The sequence below is a fragment of the Pongo pygmaeus genome, chromosome 3, assembly GCF_028885625.2.
Source record: "Pongo pygmaeus isolate AG05252 chromosome 3, NHGRI_mPonPyg2-v2.0_pri, whole genome shotgun sequence".
Taxonomy (NCBI): domain Eukaryota; kingdom Metazoa; phylum Chordata; class Mammalia; order Primates; family Hominidae; genus Pongo; species Pongo pygmaeus.
Window position 1 is genome coordinate 198063996 of NC_072376.2, and position 18823 is coordinate 198082818.

Below are 18823 nucleotides of genomic sequence, written 5' to 3' on the forward strand. Positions count from 1 at the left end.
ATATCCTGCAGTGCCTGGGGCACTTTCGTGTACAGTTTGGGAGCCACAGCATTAGCCCATTCATTGGGAAGTCTGTTACTAGAATGTTTAAGGGAAGATTAGACTAAGTCACCTGCCTTTTTTTGCTCCTGGGTGCAGGTCCCTTACCACCTCCCCACCCCACACCTCACCGACTGCCACGGGGAGTGTTAACCATCTTGTTTCCTTTTCTGTAAAATGTGGGAAAATTTTAAACTATTTAATCAAATCTTTAAGAATTTTAGTGATTATAGGATTGTTTAGGTTTTCTGTTGCTTTTTAAGTTTGCTTAGTTTATTTTTATATAGTACTTTATTTTACAAAAATTTTCAAAGTTACTGGCAAAAGTTGTTCACAATATTGTTTTCTTAAAAACATATGATGCATTTAATTTCTAATAACATTTGTGTCTTTGCCTTATTTTTAAATCAATTTTACCCTAATTTCATTTTCTTCAAATGTAGTCCTCGTTGATTCTTTTTACTTTTGGCTCTTTATGACTTCCTGCCTTTTATTTATTTATTTATTTATTTATTTATTTATTTATAGACAGAGTCTCACACTGTCACCCGGGCTGGAGTGCAGTGGCACCAGTTTGGCTTACTGCAACCTCCGCCTCCCGGGTTCAAGCAGTTCTCCTGCCTCAGCCTCCCGCGTAGCTGGGATTACAGGTGCCTCCCACCGTGCCTGGCTAATTTTTTATATTTTCAGTAGAGATGGGGTTTCCCTATGTTGGCCAGGCTGCTCTCAAACGCCTGATCTCGTGATCCACCTGCCTTGGCCTCCCAAAGTGCTGGGATTAAAGGTGTGAACCACCGCACCTGGCCACCTGCCTTTTATTTTATTAGGGTTTATTCAGTTCGTTGTTTTCCACATTAGTTACTTAATCCATGTATCTTTAGCTATTCTTCTTTCATAACACAAGATTTTAAGACTATAAATTACCCTCTAAAGCTCCCTTTAGCTGCATTTCACATATTTTAATATGTACACTTCCAGTCCACTCAGGTCTAAGCATTTTCTAATTTCCACTATTTTTCCGTGAACGATTGGTTGTTTCAAGTTGTTCTTAATTTCCAAATTATGGATTTCTATTAGTTATCTTTTATTTCTAAAATTTGCTTTGTGCTCAGATGTGTTCTGTATGAAGCGAAGATTTTAAATTTGATAAAATTCACTTTATAGTTAGCATGGAATTGGTTTTATAAAGAGCTGCTTCATATTTACCTATTAGATCAAACTTCTTAATTGCTTTTGTCATTCATTTTTTCTGTATCCTTATTGGACCTTTTTTGTGGTTATTTGATCTATAAATTACTGAGAATATGTTTTTTAAAAACCTTGTTTTATGGTAGATTTGTTTATCATTGTGGTCCTGTCCATTTTTGCTCACATATTTTGCAGCTGTATTATTTGGTGAGTACAGGTTGAGAATTGTTATATCTTCATGGGGGAACTTTCGTCAGTATCTACTTTTTGCCCTGCAGTTCGTTTTGTGTGATTTTTGGCAACCACCGTTTTGGTTGGTATGTATCTATTTTTATCCTTTTACTTTTTAATTTTTCTCCATCTTTAAGTCTTAGGCATATTTCTTGGAACAGCGTGCAGCTGGATTTTGTTTTCTACCCAGTCTTGGTATTAATACTACTTTTTTTGTTTTTTTTGTTTTTTTTAAACATAAAGGATTCTGGTTGATCTGAAAAATGAAGTTTGGTATCAAAAATGTCATGACCCTGTATGTAAAGCAGAAAACTTCAAATCTGACTGTAAGTTACTAATTTTTACATTTACCACAAAGTAAAAATTAGATAGCTATAAAATGTAATAGTTTTGCTATCTTTCTGATTCAGGTTTCCCATTACCTGCTGAAGTAAGTCTCCTGTTTCTTTTCAAAGAGGTGAGTACAGATTTTAGTGTCTTTCTCCTTACCAGGGAGTTCTTGGTACAATAGTATACCTGAACCATGAGTAGTGTCCAAATAGCTTTGAAACTCATTTGGTACCTTGTTTTCACTTATGACTGTATTATAGGAATATATTGTAGTGATTTTCCCATTTCAGCACATACCTGATAATACAAACCTTTTTTTTTTTACTGCTGCTTGAGAAGGTGTACAGTTTAATCAGTCCCAGAAATTTAAGAAGTTTCCCATATTTTGCTTTTCAAAGTAACAAAATACCCATCTTCGTGTTTCTTTGAACATCTGTATCTGTAGGATGAATTTCTAGAAGTACAATTGTGTCAAAGGGCATATTCAGTTTTAATTTCGGTAGGTATTACCAGGTTGTCAAACCAACACTTTTCTCTTAAAGATTTTTTATTTACCCAAATAATTAACATGCATTGTAGAATGAATTGAAAATACATAAAATTAGGTCGGGCACAGTGGCTCAGGCCCGTAATCCCAGCACTTTTGAGAGGCCGAGGCAGGCGGATCACTTGAGGTCATGAGTTTGCGACCAGCCTGGCCAACATGGAGAAACCCCATCTCTACTAAAAATACAAAAATTAGCCAGGTGTGGTGGCCTGTGCCTATAATCCCAGCTACTCAGGAGGCTGAGGCAGGAGAATCCCTTGAACCTGGGAGGTGGAGGTTGCAGTGAGCTGATATCACGTCACTACACTCCAGCCTGGGAGACACAGCGAGACTCTGCCTCAAAAAAAAAAAGAAAATACATAAAATTAGGAAATACACAAGAAGCAAAAGAGGAAAGAATCTTCCTTACTCATTTGACCAGAAAAAAATGATACAAATGTTTTGGCACATACCTTCGAGAATTTGTGTATGCTTATTTTTTTTTTGAAGTGATAGCACACATACTATTTCAGTTTTTTTCCACTTAAAGTATCACAAATATTTTTAGTACCTATTATCAAATTGCTCTCCATAAAAAGTATAGGATATTAGACCTCCACAAATAATTTATGAGAGCACCTATTACCTCACAGTTTGCCAGCAGTGCTTGTTTACCTCGAATCACTACCAATCTGGTAGGCAAAATGCACTACCTCAGTTGTCTTAATTTGCATTTCTTTAATGAACTTTTTTCAGATTCACTATTAGTATTTCTATAATGAAGTGCCTGTACCTGTCCTCTATCCATTTTTCTGTAACTTTTTTGCAGTAACTTAAGTACTCTTTTTGACATATTTTACTTTTTAGTTTGTGTTTTTGTATTTTTGGTCACATCTATCAGCTTTTTCCTTTATAGTCTTATGGTTAGAATAAAAGAAGTTACCTGCTACAAGCAGAACAAGTGATTGGGTTTATATTCTAGAAAACTCAAATCTGGTATCTACTCAGTCTTAACAAACACGTCTCTCGAAAAAACTTCATGCTTGAAATGGTGGAAATTCCATTCTTGGTCTGCAGGAGCTGGACATAAAATAACTGATAGCCAGATTCTCTGGCAAAATACCAGGTTAAAATGTGTTTTGAAATAACCAAGAACAAAGTAAATTTTAAAAAATAAACTTTGTCTCCAGGAGGAGGAGGATTGCATCATCCTTGTTGGTCTGGATTGTGATTTAGATATTCGTGGTTGCAGTGGATTTTTAAGCTACTTTTTCCACTTATCTAGTAACACCTCAAAAATGCCAAGTTGAAAGTACCATTGGTCAGTATTACCACTACTTGGACATAACTTTTTAAAGTAAGATATGTAATGAACACCCATGTAGCTGTCACTTAGTTTTCAGTCAACATTTTGCCTCTCCTGCTTCATCTTGTCTTTTAAAAAAATAAATTACCAGTTGGTGTTATTTATATCTGCTTTTCTATTGCACTAATCATCTTATTTCATTGGTCACCTGATTTTAAATTTATTATAAAGGTCTAACCTACAGAAATGTACAAGAATAAGGAACTCTGCTGTCTGTCCTTCATTGAGATTTGCCATTTGTTAACATTTGGCCACATTTGTTTTCTCCCTCTACTGTATACATATGCATTCTTATTTTTGATGACTCTCTTAAACTGCAGACATCAAAACCCTTCATACAATATTTAAGCACGTAGCTGAAAGAATAAGACAGTCTGTAGCTTTTTTAATGCGGGGGGGGCGGGTATCATGTTGCCCGGGCTGGTCTCAAACTCCTGGCCTCAAGCAGTCCTCCCGTCTCAGCCTCCTAAGTAGCTGGGATTACAGGCACGTGCCACTGCACTGAATAAGGACATTCTTTACATAAATAATGTATTGGCGGATCAACTAAATGTCTATACTGAAGACATTCTATGGTAAAATAATTGATACAATACTATTATGTAATATACAATCCAGTCATATTTTGGCAACTGTTTTTAATCTTTTTTCAATCCATGTTTACGATTTGCTAAATACTTCAAAATTTAAAGCATGGGTACTAAGTCCATTGTCAAGACAGCAAATTTATCTTCTGATTTGTCTTCAGCTGGGACTGTCCACTTGTTAAAAAATTAAATCCATCCTTGCTCTTCCTCCATCGGGGAATATTGAAAAGTAGTGCACAGAACTGTAGGTAAATTTCAAACTTGGAGTTTCAAGTGTGTCTGAGCTTCAGTGCAGCAACGTTTGAATCAGTGCACTCATTCCCACGGTGAGATATCGGAGACAGCATTCCTCCAGCAATATTCACTTTAGTATCTGTCACTTAATACCTTACTTCAACATAGAGTATATGGTTAAATCACATATCCTGGATAAATATTTTCCTATCCCACTCTCTCCCTTCACCACTGAAATAAAGGAAGAAGAGTTTACAACAGATGAAGCAGATGAAACTAGGAGCAATGAAACCCAGAATCCTCATAAACCATCACCTAGCAGGCTGTCAACAGGTGCATCTGCTGATGCTGTCTGGGATAATGGCATTGATGATGCTTATTTTTTAGAAGCTACTGAAGATGCTGAATTAGCTGAAGCTGCAGAGAACAGTCTTCTCAGTTATAACAGTGAAGTGGATGAAATTCCTGATGAACTAATTATAGAAGTATTACAAGAGTAACTAATTCACTATGGACACGTTTGTCACCAGGCTATAATTTGCCTGATGTCTGTGAGATTTGATAAATATATCATTCAACCTGTTTATATAAACTAAGTTTTATCACTTTGCTTTCCAATTTTTGTTTTTTACTTCTGTAAACCAATTTCATTAAAAATTAGCTTTGGTGTACTTAAATTCAGTAGAAATCGCCTTATTAATTAATCAAAATTATGTTCACATCAACTTAATTTTACAAGTTTATTACAGCTCATATCTGGGACTGATTAAGGTGTCAGCATTTTAAAATTACTCAAGATATTAACCAGAAAAGATGACGATGGCCTTTAAAACTATTGGACAAACTGATGCTATTTAACATCGTTCACAGCCATTTAATTTGAATAACAAATTTTAGATTCTAAGTAGGCCATAACTTCTTTGCAAAACAATTTATTTATAAAGGTACAGTTTCAGAGGGTAACAGCATGAGACTAGTCTTCCTATGGGCACATTTTAGTAGAATGCTCTTCTCATCCCTGGTCAAGGAGCTTCTCTAACTGATGGTTGATATTTCGCAGATGGCTTTCGGCTCCCAGGAGTGTTCTTGCTTTAAATAACAGAGCTGGAAGGCTGGATGAATCATACTGTTGAAAGAAAATAATTCATATAATTAGCAATATGAAAAACTTGTAACCTTGTCCTTACATAGCCCAATCTTATGACCAGCGCAAACTTTGATTGAGCTTTCCATTAACTACTCCTCCTCTCATTTTTAACTAGGACCATTAAGACAATTGGTTTTAATCCATTTCCCTTAGAACATAATTGATCACAAAGTTGCTAGGGAGCTGCTCTGCAAAGCTTGAACTGATCTTCTTTTCCCACAAGACCAGTTGATTCAAAGAACTGTATCATCTCTATTATTGAAGACAGGAAATCATGTCTGGGACACGTCAAGGCTTGGTTTGGGCAAGTCTGCTCGTGCTGTGTAGAATCTGCTTGATATCATGTCTATTTTAAAACACAGAAAACTGTAAGATAGGTTTTACTTTAACTGAAAGAACTAATGGAATGAGAACACCAGATCCATAAAAGTTCTTAAGAAAAAAAAACCCAAATCTATCATCTCAAGAAATTATTTATTGGGAGAATCAATTAAATGTCTCAAAGGTTGCCAATCCAAATGTTCTTAATGATTCAAGTTAAAATTAGAATACAAACCCAACATAAAACACAATATCCACTCATGATTTTGAAATAATTAACAAAGTCAAACTTCCAGCTGCAAATTGTATCTAAGGGTGCATGATTAAATTCCTCTTACAGAATTTTATCATACTTTGATAGTTTGCTGTTTAATATCATGTTTTCAAGATGACAGCAGAAAAGCCGTCATGCTGTGACTACCACACACATGATAATGGAATTTTATACAAATATTTGACAAACTAATGTGTTCAAGCTCCCATGGGCACCTGCTCTAGGGAGGGATAAAGGGAAAGAAGTCACATTTGTCACTAAATGTTTAGAGTAAGACATATGCCCAAATATCTACACTCAATAAGGCAAAAGGGACAGTTACTACAAGAGGAGTGCAAGAAGGCACTGCAGTCACACCAAGAACAGGACGCTCATCCAGTGGTGTGTTCCAGACAAGGCAGAGACACTAAACCTCGCTTTTAACCAAAGTATTATGTTCAAGCTGAATCAATGCTACAGGTAACTTCCCCAAATGTAGTAACCAAACTCCAAATCATAAGCTTTGGACTAGTTAGGTAATTTAAAAAATACCTTTAAAAGCATTCTATTTCTGGATCTCTGATATATAAACAAACCTTAGGTTCAGGAAAATTAACTTAGATCAGTGTCAGAACCTTAACATTGAATTTAGAAGTGAATACAAATCTGACCATAAAATATGTATACATTACATATAATTATATATACATATTTTATATAAAATCATATTAGGGCATACAAATACAAATTTCTTTCCTAGAATTTAAACATTTCTATTAATCTGAGGCAGATGGCGTAACAGTAGCAAAGTCTGCAGTAAAAATCCAGAAGCAACTACAAAATGTATTAAAACAATAAATTTGTTTTCCCATTATATTCCTTTTTAATGTTTCTTAACTGTTTTTTTTTTGAGACAAGGTCTTGCTTTGTCACCCAGGCTGGAGTGCTGTAGTGTGATCACAGCTCAGTGCAGCCTGGACCTCCAGGGCTCAAGTGATTTTCCCACCTCAGCCTCCTGAGTAGCTGGGACTACAGGCATGCACCACCACACCTGGCTAGTTTTTTTATTTTTAGTAGAGATGGGGTTTCACCATATCGCCTAAGGCTGGTCTTGAACTCCTGGGCTCAACGGATCTACTTGCCTCAGCCTCCCGAAGTGCTATGATTATAGGTGAGAACTATCACACCCGGCCTGTTTCTTAACTTCTAAAATCCTACCTACCACTTATATGGGAAAATAGCTTGTTTTTCATATGCAAAAGATGCTGTGAACATGGGCTAGACAAAACAGAAGACACTGGTCTTTCAAACATGGCTGAGTGGTCTTATATGAATGAAAACTGTAATACAGCAGTGTGATTTTTCAATTGAGATTTATACACAGAATATAAACTTCCCTTGATGAAATTCAGCAGTCCGAGTGAAAATAACTTACACAAATCAGCAATTCTGGACATTACTCCTCCAGCCTTCATTAAGTAGCTAAGAAAAGTACTGATATAATGAAGTTTCACTGGCTTATAGTGATATTATTTTACGTGGACTCTGTAATTCTGTATCTGCATTTGTCTTTCCCCAAAGCTTCTGATACTGTAGCATGAAAATGCCTTCCCGCAATGGTAAAAAGTAAAATTGGAGTTACCGTTTCCTTTATGTTTGGTTCTTGCGCTTGAACATCTGAATAATCTTGATAAAGCTGTTTTAAATTAGATAAGAAATATGCTGCATTCCTAAGGGAAGACTTTCTCTCTTTAAGTTCATCATATTTTGTTTGTAGTTGTTTCAGCTGTGGCTCTAACCTAAAACAAAAATAAGTGACATATAATAAAATGTACCAGCCTGTCGTGGTGAAACTGAGGTTTTAAGTATGCTGAGCGAGTATGAAGAACCGGGGCTGGCCAACTAGATGACTTGCTTTGGCTCTGAAACTATAAATGTGTAAAAGATTCTGGGTTTCAGTTTAAAATGTAGGAAAAAAAATCTCTGAAATACAATGCACAATTAATAATTAGCAGTGACATCCACAGAAGAATATTCCTTATAAATGTTGAAATTCATCAAGCCATTCAAGTCTTGGAAACTACTGGATCAAATGTATGCTTGGCTAACATTCAGAGGCTTGCGCCAGAGGAGCCAGGCACTACAGTCTAACACAGAAACCATGGACAAAAAGCCTTCCCAGTGCTCCTTCCTCTTATCAAATCTTGTCCACTTTCCAAAGTCTAATAAAACCAGTGGAAGACTGTCAGTGCCTGGATGAAAATGTGTGACTTGGGGCAAACTCAGTGGCTGAGTTTCTTCACCTATAAAATAAAAAGGGATAACTTGGGTTTTATGGACCAACAAAAAAAGAGGGGCAAAGGCGGCAAATTTTGCATTTTGCCAAATAAAGATATAAAACACGATTCTCTAATATAATTTCATGAAAACGTCTTTGTTTGTTTGTTTGTTTTTTTGAGACGGAGTCTTGCTCTGTCACCCCGGCTGGGAGTGCAGTGGCATGATCTCAGCTCACTGCAACCTCTGCCTCCCGGGTTCAAGTGATTCTCCTGCCTCAGCCTCTCGAGTAGCTGGGATTACAGGCGTCCACGACCACGCCCGACTAAGTTTTGTATTTTTAGTAGAGATGGGGTTTCACCATGTTGGCCAGGCTGGTCTCGAACTCCTGACCTCAGTGATCCACCCGCCCCAGCCTCCCAAAGTGCTGGGATTACAGGAGTGAGCCACGAAAAGTCTTCTTTAACGATTCTTTACACTGAACAAATGCAGCGCTGGGGAAAACTCACTACTGAACTGGCAGCCGTGGTCAGGAGTGCTGGATTTGGAGTCAGTCAGCTGACAGTGAATCCTGGCTCCCTGACTTCCTAGGGCTGCACCCGTGGGCCAGTTACCTCCCTGTGCCTTAGGTTTTCAGATGGCAAGTTAAAATAATGATATACCATAGTTTTTCTTATTATGCCTTTTCAAAATACACTTCTTAATTTCTAAATTTATATCTAGAAAAGAAACAAAAGTCTTTAAAACACGTCTCAGGCTGGGCGTGGTGGCTCACACCTGTAATCCCAGCACTTTGGGAGGCCGAGGCAGGCGAATCACGAGGTCAGGAGATCGAGAGCATCCTGACTAACATGGTGAAACCCCGTCTCTACTAAAAATACAAAAAAAAAATTAACTGGGCGTGGTGGCGGGCGCCTGTAGTCCCAGCTATTAGGGAGGTTGAGGCAGGAGAATGGCGTGAACCCGGGAGGCGGAGCTTGCAGTGAGCCCAGATAGCGCCACTGCACTCCAGCCTGGGCAACAGAGCGAGACTCCGTCTCAAAAATAAATAAATAAATAAATAAAATAAACATGTCTCAGTAGTCTCACACTGAAGACAAGTGTAACCAGGCACGGCCTGACTGTAACTATAACCACTTATCTCACAGGACTGTGATGATGATGAGTTAGCACAGAAAGCGTTTAGGAAAGTGCCCTGCCACATAGGAAGCTTGTAAATGTTAGCTTTCCTTATTATATTTACCTTTAGTTTTCTTATTTTGGCCTGGGCCAGTGAAAACCTTACCATAGGCCAGCACCTGTCCAGAGACTCAATTTAGAAACCAACAGATTAGACAACTGCTTTCTCCCGCTTAAACTCCTGTGGCAGTCTCTCTTTTTTTTTTTTTTTTTTCTGAGACACAGTTTCACTCTGTCACCCAGGCTGGAGTGCACTGGCACAATCTCGGCTCCCTGCAACCTCCGCCTCCCAAGTTCAAGCGATTCTCGTGCCTCAACCTCCCGAGTAGCTTGGATTACAGGCATGCACCACCACACCTGGCTAATTTTTGTATTTTTGAGATGGGGTTTCACTATGTTGGCCAAGCTGGTCTTGAACTCCTGACCTCAAGTGATCTGCCCACCTTGGCCTCCCAAAGTGCTGGCATTACAGGCGTGAGCCACCGTGCCCGGCCTAGCAGCCTCTTTTTTAAAACTTAGTTTTGACTGAGTTTTTAAAAGTTTCAACTTTTAATTATACACATTCTTTTCTGATAATATCACTGTCTTTCTCAAGCTATTTTTAAGCTTAGGAGCAGACAGCACATCTAGCACTGTTTTACTACCAAGCCTCTAGCTCTCACGACAGCCCTGGCCTCAAAACACACTTGGGGGCTGACAGCTGATGTGCACTCCAGTCTTCCTAACCAGAAACTGGGGGCAGCCCTGGCCTGCAGGGCCTGGTAAGTTCACCTGGCCCACACCTGGGAGTGGATTCACATGCATGCCACTCCAAGGCACACCCTTCGACAATAACAACATAAACAACAATTGTCAACACGTATACAGCACTTACTGTGTGCGCCTGTCCCTGTGAAGCACTTTCTATATATGTACTCATTTAATTTCCGCAACACTCTATGAAGTATAGGTATGATTATTATTATGCCTATATACAAAAGAGGGAACTGAGACCCTGGGACATTAAATAACTTGGTCAAGGTTGCACAGCCAGTAAGTGGCAGAGCTTGGGTTCAACCCAAGCAGTTCAAGCAGTTTAATGCATAGATTCTAGAATTCAACCCAGGCAGCTGAATTCTAGAATCTAGGCATTATATCTCTTAAGGCCAGAGCTAAGAAATCTGTGGAGATAGATCAGTGTGGAATTCTCCTTTGCCAAAAGGTGGGGCAACTAAGCAGCATACACTGCCTTCACTGAGTATCGGAGCTTGAAGATAACCTGGGGCTTTAATACATCACAGCAGCAAGTGTCACTCCCCTAAATGACACACCATAATTACATCCTTTTAGGTAAGTGCTCAAACAGGATTTGACAGTATCTTACCGAAGCAGTTCATCCTGGACTTCAATCATACGCTGCCTTTTCTTTTCGGTATCTGAAATCATCTGAGTAACACAATCATTTGTGTTAAAATTAATTTGTAACTGTTTGAGCACTGCCACATACGCTGCCAGGTAATGAAGTGCAGTGGAAAACAAGACAGACCCAATTCTTACCATCACAGACTTTGGTCTAATGGGGAAGACAGACATTACATAGAAACAGTATGTATTTACAACTTGTGATATGTAGGAAAAGAAGAGAGAACTCTGGAGAAGAAAAGCAGGGGTATCTACTTCAAAATGACCAGAGGAAGGAAAGCAGGAGCCAGGTCTTTACCGGACCCTATAACCTGTAAAGTGAGGAGATTTTATCTAGGCACACTAGGAAAACTATCAAAGCAGGGAAGTGTTGTGATCCACTCTGTATTTTAAAAGAAATATTTCATATTTTATTATCTCAGCCATTCAGTCACTTTTAGTGACTACCTAATACTCCATTGTTAGACAGTCATAATGTTCCCACTCGGTAATAAGCAGAAATGACCAATAAGAGATTAAAACTGAAAGAAAAACAAAAACACCCCAGAGCTTGCAATCACTGGAAGGAAAACGTATGTATTTCAAGTCCACTTCTATTTTAAATGTAGAGGTGGACTTCCACTCCTGGATTCACCTCTGACGCTCAGAGGTCATTTGGTCCAACCATTTCCAGGTAAGCAAAGGAGACTCTCGTGTTGGCTGGCTTGTCACCCACTGCAGACCCAGTGGTATACAGCTTATAGGTGGTATAGCAATGAAGCAGCAGAGCCAGGACTAGACATGAGATCTGCTGACCCTTAACCCAGTATTCTTCCCAGGCTGTCCTACCTGGGACAGTTCTTTATTCTAAAAGGTTGTGCTTTTTGACATCCGCAAAAGCAATAAATATATATTAATATTTAACCATATAAATGGTCATTTTGGACTTGGTAGTCTTTTTAAAGCTAACTTTGTGACATTAATAAAAGGCTTAAATTTCTGTCTTTAATTACAAAAACAATTATTTTGACACTCATGCAGCCTTAGGAAACAAAAGTGACTAGGATCCCCATTCCTTACCCTGCATTAATAATACCAACCATATCAACCACAAGATCAACCAAATAAAAGCCTGACAAGATTATGAAATCTACTCACACTCTAAAGGCTGTAAACCCAGAGTCAAGTCTTTGCATAACTCTACATGTTAGTATTGTGTTTGACTCTATGACTCTAATCACATAAATAATTTACCTTAGCATTCTTCCTTTTCAGATTTTTCAACATCTCGCTTTCTTTAAGCTACACAAAACAAAAAATACATATGTACATTATTTTCCAAAAGTAAATGTTAATTAGTTTCACATGTATCACATTTAGTTTAAAAACAGTTATGTGGAATATGAACAGTTCTAATGGGTTTATTACCATACTGCCAGCAAATGCAAGCTTTTCTAAGACAACAATATGCTGCTACAGGATTAGTGAAAAAAACCTTAGACCAACAAATGTATGTCAGTGAGCTTACCATTTTGGTGAGTTGTTCTTTAACATTAAAATAAAATGTGTCGATGGCTGCCTTACAAACTTTAGATTCTATTCTTTGTCTGTAGAGGAATTAAAAAAAAGTCTAAGTACCATGATGGATTTTGAAAGGTGTTTCATTTGATCAGCATACAAACAAACATACACATACAATTTGGCATACACCTTTTTTTATTTTAAAAATATCTTTAATCTCTTATTTTTAATAATTTCAATTTTTTAGATTAAGGGGTTTGTTATATGGGCATACTGCACGACACTGAAGTTTGGGGTACAACTGACCCCATCACTCAGGTAGTGAGCATAGTACCCAACAGGTTGTTTTTCAGTCCTTGAATCCGTCTCTCTTCCCTCTAGGAGTCCCCAGTGTCTGTTGTTGCCATCTTTATATCCATGTGTACCCAATGTTTAGCTCCCACTTATAAGCAGGAACACGTGGTATTTGGCTGTCTCTTCCTGCAATAATTCACTTGGGATAATGACCTCCAGCTGCATCCATATTGCTGCAAAGGACATGATTTTGTTCTTTTTTATAGCTGTGTAGTATTCCATGGTTTATGTGTACCATATTTTTCCAACCCACAGTGGATGGGCACTTAGGGTGGTTCTGTCTTTACTATCATGGATAATGCTGCAATGAACATATGAGAGCACCATTTTAAATAACTAAGACGGCAATGTTCAGCCTGAAAAAAATACTGGAAACATGTATCAGCAAAAGAAAAAGAACAAAGATATTTTTCCCTAAGCCCTCTGGTACGGGGTCGTCTTAATTCCCTGATACTGACCAACCTCACAGGTGATACCAAGTAAAGTAGAAATGCTTATGGATAATCCCAGTCTTATCCTACTACCTGATAGACCCAGCAGACTTTATTCCCTCCCTCTTTGCCTGTTAGCAAAAGGAGGAGCAACTGTGTAACACATTTGGACTAGCCAAAAAGTAGCCATAAATCAGGTGTTAGTTCTTCAGAAACTATAAAGCTGACTCAAAGAAACTGCATCAGGTCTCTGTCACTGGGGAGAAGAGATCTGGTGGCCAGGCTCTGATTCTCCTGGCTTGGCTCACTCACCCATTAAGATGGCTATTATTTAAAGAAACAGAAAACAACAAGTGTTGGTGAGAAAGTACAGAAATAGGAACCCTTGTGTTGCCGGTGGAAATGTAAAATGATATAGTCACTGTGGAAAACAGTATCGGCAGTTCCAAAAAAATAAATAAAATTAATTAATTAAACATAGAATTACCACATAATCCATCAATTCCTCTTCTAGGTATATACACAAAAGAATTGAAAGCATGGACTTGAATATCAATTGTACACCAATGTTTGTAGCAGCATTATTCACAATAGCCAAAAGGTGGGAACAACTCAAGTGTCCACTGATAGATGAATGGATAAAGGAAATGTGTTAAAATCATGACCACAGAACAACGTCTCAGTCAACGATGGATGCCACATACAATGGTAGACCCATAAGACAATAATGGAGCTAAAAATTTCTAATCACCTAGTGACACTGTTGCCATCATAATGTCATAGCACAATGCATTATTCACATACTTGTGGCGATGCTGGTGTAAACAAACCTATAGTGTTGCCCAGTTGTGTAAAAGTATAGCACATATAGTTAGGTATACGACATAATACTAGGTAATAAATTACTAAGTGCCCCAAACAGGTGTAACATATTTCATCTTTTTTTTTTTTTTTTTTTTTTTTGAGATAAGGTCTCACTCTGTCACCCAAGCTGGACTGAGTAGTGTGATCATGGCTCACTGCAGCCTCAAACTCCTTGACTCCAGTGATCCTCCTGCCTCAGCCTCCCGGGTAGCTGGGACTACAGGCATATGCCACCATGCCTAATTTTTAACTTTTTTGTAGAAAAAGGGTCTCATTATGTTGCCCAGGCTCATTTTTTATCTTTTATACTGTATTTTTACTGTACCTTTTCTATGTTTAGATACACAACTTACCATCATGCTACAATTACCTACAGTGTTCAATAGTAACATGCTGTCCAAGTGTGTATCCTGGGAGGAATAGGCAACACATCATATAGCCGCGGCATGTACTAGGCTACACCATCTAAGTTGGTGTAAGTACGCTCTGTTAACACAATGACAAAACTGCCTAAGGATGCAGTTCTCAGAACACATCCCCGTTGTTAAGTGACATGAATGTGTATACATATGACTGAATATGATTCCACCTTAAAAAGTAAATTCTGACACATGCTATGACATGGGTGAGCCTTGAGGACATTATGCTGAGTGAAATAAGACAGTCACAAAAGGACAAATATTGTATGATTCCACTCATATGAGGTAGCCAGAGCAGTTAGATTTATAGAGACAAAGTAGAATGGTGATTGCTGGGGGAGGGAGGAATGAGGAGTCATTGCTCAAATGGGTACAAAGCTACCGTTTCATAAGGCTTTAGTTCTAGAGATGGGTTGCTTAACAAGGTGCACACAGTTAACACACAATAAAAAGAAAATATTTCTACACTTCACACCTATCACAATGGCTAAAATAAAAATTAGTGAGAACACCAAATGCTGGCAAGGATGTGGAGAATCTGGATCATAAATAAGATCATACACCATGGAAAACAGTCTCAGTCCCTTACAAAACTAAACATGCAATTACCACATAACCCAGCAACTGCACTCTTGGGCATTTATCCCAGAGAAATGGAAGCTCAGGTTCAAACAAAAAAAATGTATACAAATGTTCACAGCACTGTGTGTTTAACAGCCCCAAACTGGAAACAACCCAAATTCCTTCAATGGGTGAATGTCAAACAAACCATGGTATATCCACACCATGGAATGTTACCTAGCAATGAAGTGGAATGGAATCATACAACAGCTTGGTTGAATCTCCAAGGCATTATGCTGAGTGGAAAAAAGCTAATCCCAAAAGGTTGCACACTATACAGTTTCATTTATATAACATTCTTGAAATGATGAAATGATAGAAATGGAGAACAGGTTAGTGGTTTCCAGGGCTTGGGGTATAAAAGGGCAACATGAAGACAGAGGGGGCACGAGAACACAAGGATCCTGGCGGTGATGCCATACACAAACCTATGCATATGATAAAATCCCTATATTATTCCTTACAACTGTATGTGATTCTACAATTATCTCAAAAGAAGACATTTAATTAAAAAAATAAAGTTGTAACTTGTTATTACACATTGAACTAAACACAAAAATTCATGAATAATGAAGTATTTCTATACATCCATGTTTATAGCAACATTATTCACAACAGCCGACAGGTGGAAGCAACCCAAGTGTCCACTGACAAATGAATGGATAAACAATGAATGCAGGAATGGTTATCTGTATATACACAATACACAGCCTTAACAAAGAATGAAATTCTGATGCAAGCTATCACACAGACGAGCTTTGAGGACATGCTAAGTGAAATAAGCCAGTCACAAAAAGATAAATACTGGATGGTTCAATTTCTGTGAAGTATTCAAAGTAGTCAAATTCATAGAAACAGAAAGTAGAAGGCTGGTTGCCAAGCACTGGAGATGGGGTGGAGAATAGAAAATTGTGATTTAATGGGTACAGAATGTCAGTTGTGCAAGATAAAGAAGTTCTGGAGACTGGTAGCACAACAACGTGAATATACTTAACACTACTGACCTGTGCACTTAAAAACGCGTAATGGCAAATTTTATGTTATGTGTATTTTAGCACAATTAAAGATTTACATAAGCCCCACTTAAAAAAAAAGAATTTCTAATGTAATATAGTATCAAATCATTATTTTCAGATGTTAAAATATTTTTAAAATATAGCCAGTCATGGTGGCACATGCCTGTAATCTCAACTACTCTGGAGGCTGAGGTGGAAGGATCCCCTGAACCCAGGAGTTGGAGACCAGCCTGGGCAACACAGTGAGACCCCATCTAAAGAAAGTTTTTGTTGTCTTTTTTTTTAAATAAGAAAACTGGTCAGGCCTCTCTGCATATTGCTTGTAATGATAAATCGATGGATTCTTTCAACCACAAAGGTGATGGTCTACACAAGACAGCTCTTCCAAATTCTAGCAACTTAAACACCTGGCAAAATTCAATTAATTGAATCAGCTATAGAATATTCTAAGAGTTTGTAATGTTGCATTTCATGGCATACTTCCCTACTTATAGATAAACTGCTTATCATCAGTTTATACTGATATAACAGTGAAGCTATTCAGGTGTGAGTGCTAGGTACAGGATATTACAAACAGACCCTTAGATAGTTGTTGACTTAATTTTGAAAAAGTGAAGTGTTTCACGTGGCTGAGAACACCATATTGTCAAGGAAACAAAATGAGATCAGTGATTCACCAGAATTCTTATTTGGTATGACAAAAACACAAGGTTGTACTGCAATGTTATAAGTCTCAGAAAAATACTATGCCTCTTCTAAATCATCTCTTATATCAAGAACTTACTACCCACTGCAGCAACTCAGACCTCTGTCCCTGTGTCCTTACTACCCACTGGGTGGTAAGTTCTTGAGATAAGAAATGATTTAGAAGGGGACAATGCCATTTTCCCTAAAACATCAGAAGTCTATAACAAGCTTCCTATAAGAGATTTGTGAATAGGTAAAGGATAACACAAGCAAGATGGTCTTGGGTGTGTTAACAGAACTGTGCTAGTTTTAACAGGAAACTGGCTCTGGAATATAAAGAGTAAAACAGGTACTTCTCACAATGATAATGAAGAGTTGGCATGACAGGCTGGCTCCTTTCCCCAAGCTCACCCAGAACTACAGAGGGAATACCACCAAGAAAATGGAGAAAGCTGTGAAAACCCTGAAGGGGAGGTCATGTAGAGAGGATGACTCTTGTGAGGAGTGGCAGGAAGAGAGAGCTGCAGGAAACTGACTCCTGCCTCTTCCCATCACTGATCTCATCAATAGTGTGCCTGCTCACCCCCGCTCCCCTGCCCCCTGCAGCAACTGAGACCTCTGTCCCTGTGTCCTCAAGACTGAAACTGGGGTTGGACTTGTGGGGCCTAGAGAAAAACATGGGAGGCTGACTGACTTTGGGCAGCTGTTTCCTCACCCTTCCCCAGCCAAACCCCCATGCTGGAGAATGATGACCCACAGAGTCCATCTTTTCTTCCTGCTGCTCCTCTCTGGAGGGTGAGGAGTGAAGTGCTGACCTGACAGGCTGTTTTGTGAGATGAGTCGCTGAGGCTGCCCACCCTAGGGCTTACCCCACCCCTGTACTCACAGGCACTAACAGGGACTGGGGTTTGGCCTTCTTCTATACACACTGTCTGACGGAAGCTGACAGGCCCAGGGGAAAATAAGCTCAGAGGCTGGAATAACAAGATGCTGGAGGAACCCAACTATTTCAAACGGAAAACACATATTATACCTGAAACCTTACTAGAAGCAGGTATTTTAGAATAGCTGATCCAATAATTCGAAATTAGCCCAACAGATATTCTAAGGAAGTTATTAGTAGCATAAAACATGAATACAAGACACAAAACAAGCAGCAGAAATAGCTGGGCGTGGTGGCTCACACCTGTAATCCCAGCACTTTGGGAGGCCAAAGTGGGTGGATCACTTGAGGTCAGGAGTTCGAAAGCAGACTGGCCGACATGGTGAAACCCCATCTGTACTAAAAATACAAAAAATTAGCTGGGAGTGGTGGCGCATGCCTGTAATCCCAGCTATTTGGGAGGCTGAGGCAGGTGAATCGCTTGAACCTGGGAGGTGGAAGTTGCAGGGACTGAGATCGTGCTACAGCACTCTAGCCTGGGTGACAGAGTGAGACTCCATCTCAAAAAAAAAAAAAAAAAGCAGAAATATTAATATAAAAGCTAAGTTAAATAAAGAACTCAACAGATGGGACAAATGGCAGAATGGATATTTCTAAGAATAAATTAGCAAATCTAATTTCTTAGATTGAAGAAATCTCCCAGTGAATGAAGCAAAGGATAGTAAGAGAACAAAAAAGAAAATCAGGATAAAAATATTTTAAATTCTAAGAATTTAAAATAAGTAATTTGTTCAGCAGCAACAGAATAAAAAAATTAAAAATTAAAAAACCTTGGGATGAAAAGGTCAGACTCAATATAGCAAAATTTAAGAATATCAAAGAAAAAAATAACAGTTGAGAGAGCTAAAGAACAGATCACATTCAAAGAAATAAGAACTAGATAGACATCAAATTTTCCAAAAGCAACAC

The 18823-nt window shown here is 38.4% G+C and overlaps 2 protein-coding genes across 38 annotated transcripts in view; one reads left to right on the plus strand and one right to left on the minus strand.

Annotated features, from left to right (window-relative positions):
- PRIMPOL (primase and DNA directed polymerase) overlaps positions 1 to 5178 on the plus strand; it is a 45833-nt gene extending 40655 nt beyond the window's left edge. For 32 of the 33 annotated variants that reach the window (XM_063664362.1, XM_063664361.1, XM_054484133.2 and 29 more), the window contains 3 exons: positions 1702 to 1784; positions 1869 to 1915; positions 4744 to 5178. In XM_063664362.1, the coding sequence (XP_063520432.1) occupies positions 1702 to 1784; positions 1869 to 1915; positions 4744 to 5001 (388 nt within the window). In that variant the 3' untranslated portion in view covers positions 5002 to 5178. Of the gene's footprint in view, positions 1 to 1701; positions 1785 to 1846; positions 1916 to 4743 lie in introns of all 33 variants that reach the window. The other variant, XR_008501967.2, reaches the window with a different exon arrangement.
- Positions 5179 to 5417: 239 nt separating this feature from the next.
- The window catches only part of CENPU (centromere protein U), a 39023-nt gene continuing 25617 nt past the window's right edge, over positions 5418 to 18823 (minus strand). For 3 of the 5 annotated variants that reach the window (XM_054484137.2, XM_054484138.1, XM_054484136.1), the window contains exons 9-13: positions 12587 to 12665; positions 12313 to 12360; positions 11042 to 11103; positions 7865 to 8021; positions 5418 to 5627 (exon numbers count right to left, since the gene is read on the minus strand). In XM_054484137.2, the coding sequence (XP_054340112.1) occupies positions 5514 to 5627; positions 7865 to 8021; positions 11042 to 11103; positions 12313 to 12360; positions 12587 to 12665 (460 nt within the window). In that variant the 3' untranslated portion in view covers positions 5418 to 5513. Of the gene's footprint in view, positions 5628 to 7864; positions 8022 to 11041; positions 11104 to 12312; positions 12361 to 12586; positions 12666 to 18823 lie in introns of those variants that run through there. The other 2 variants (XM_054484141.2, XM_054484140.2) reach the window with 1 other exon arrangement.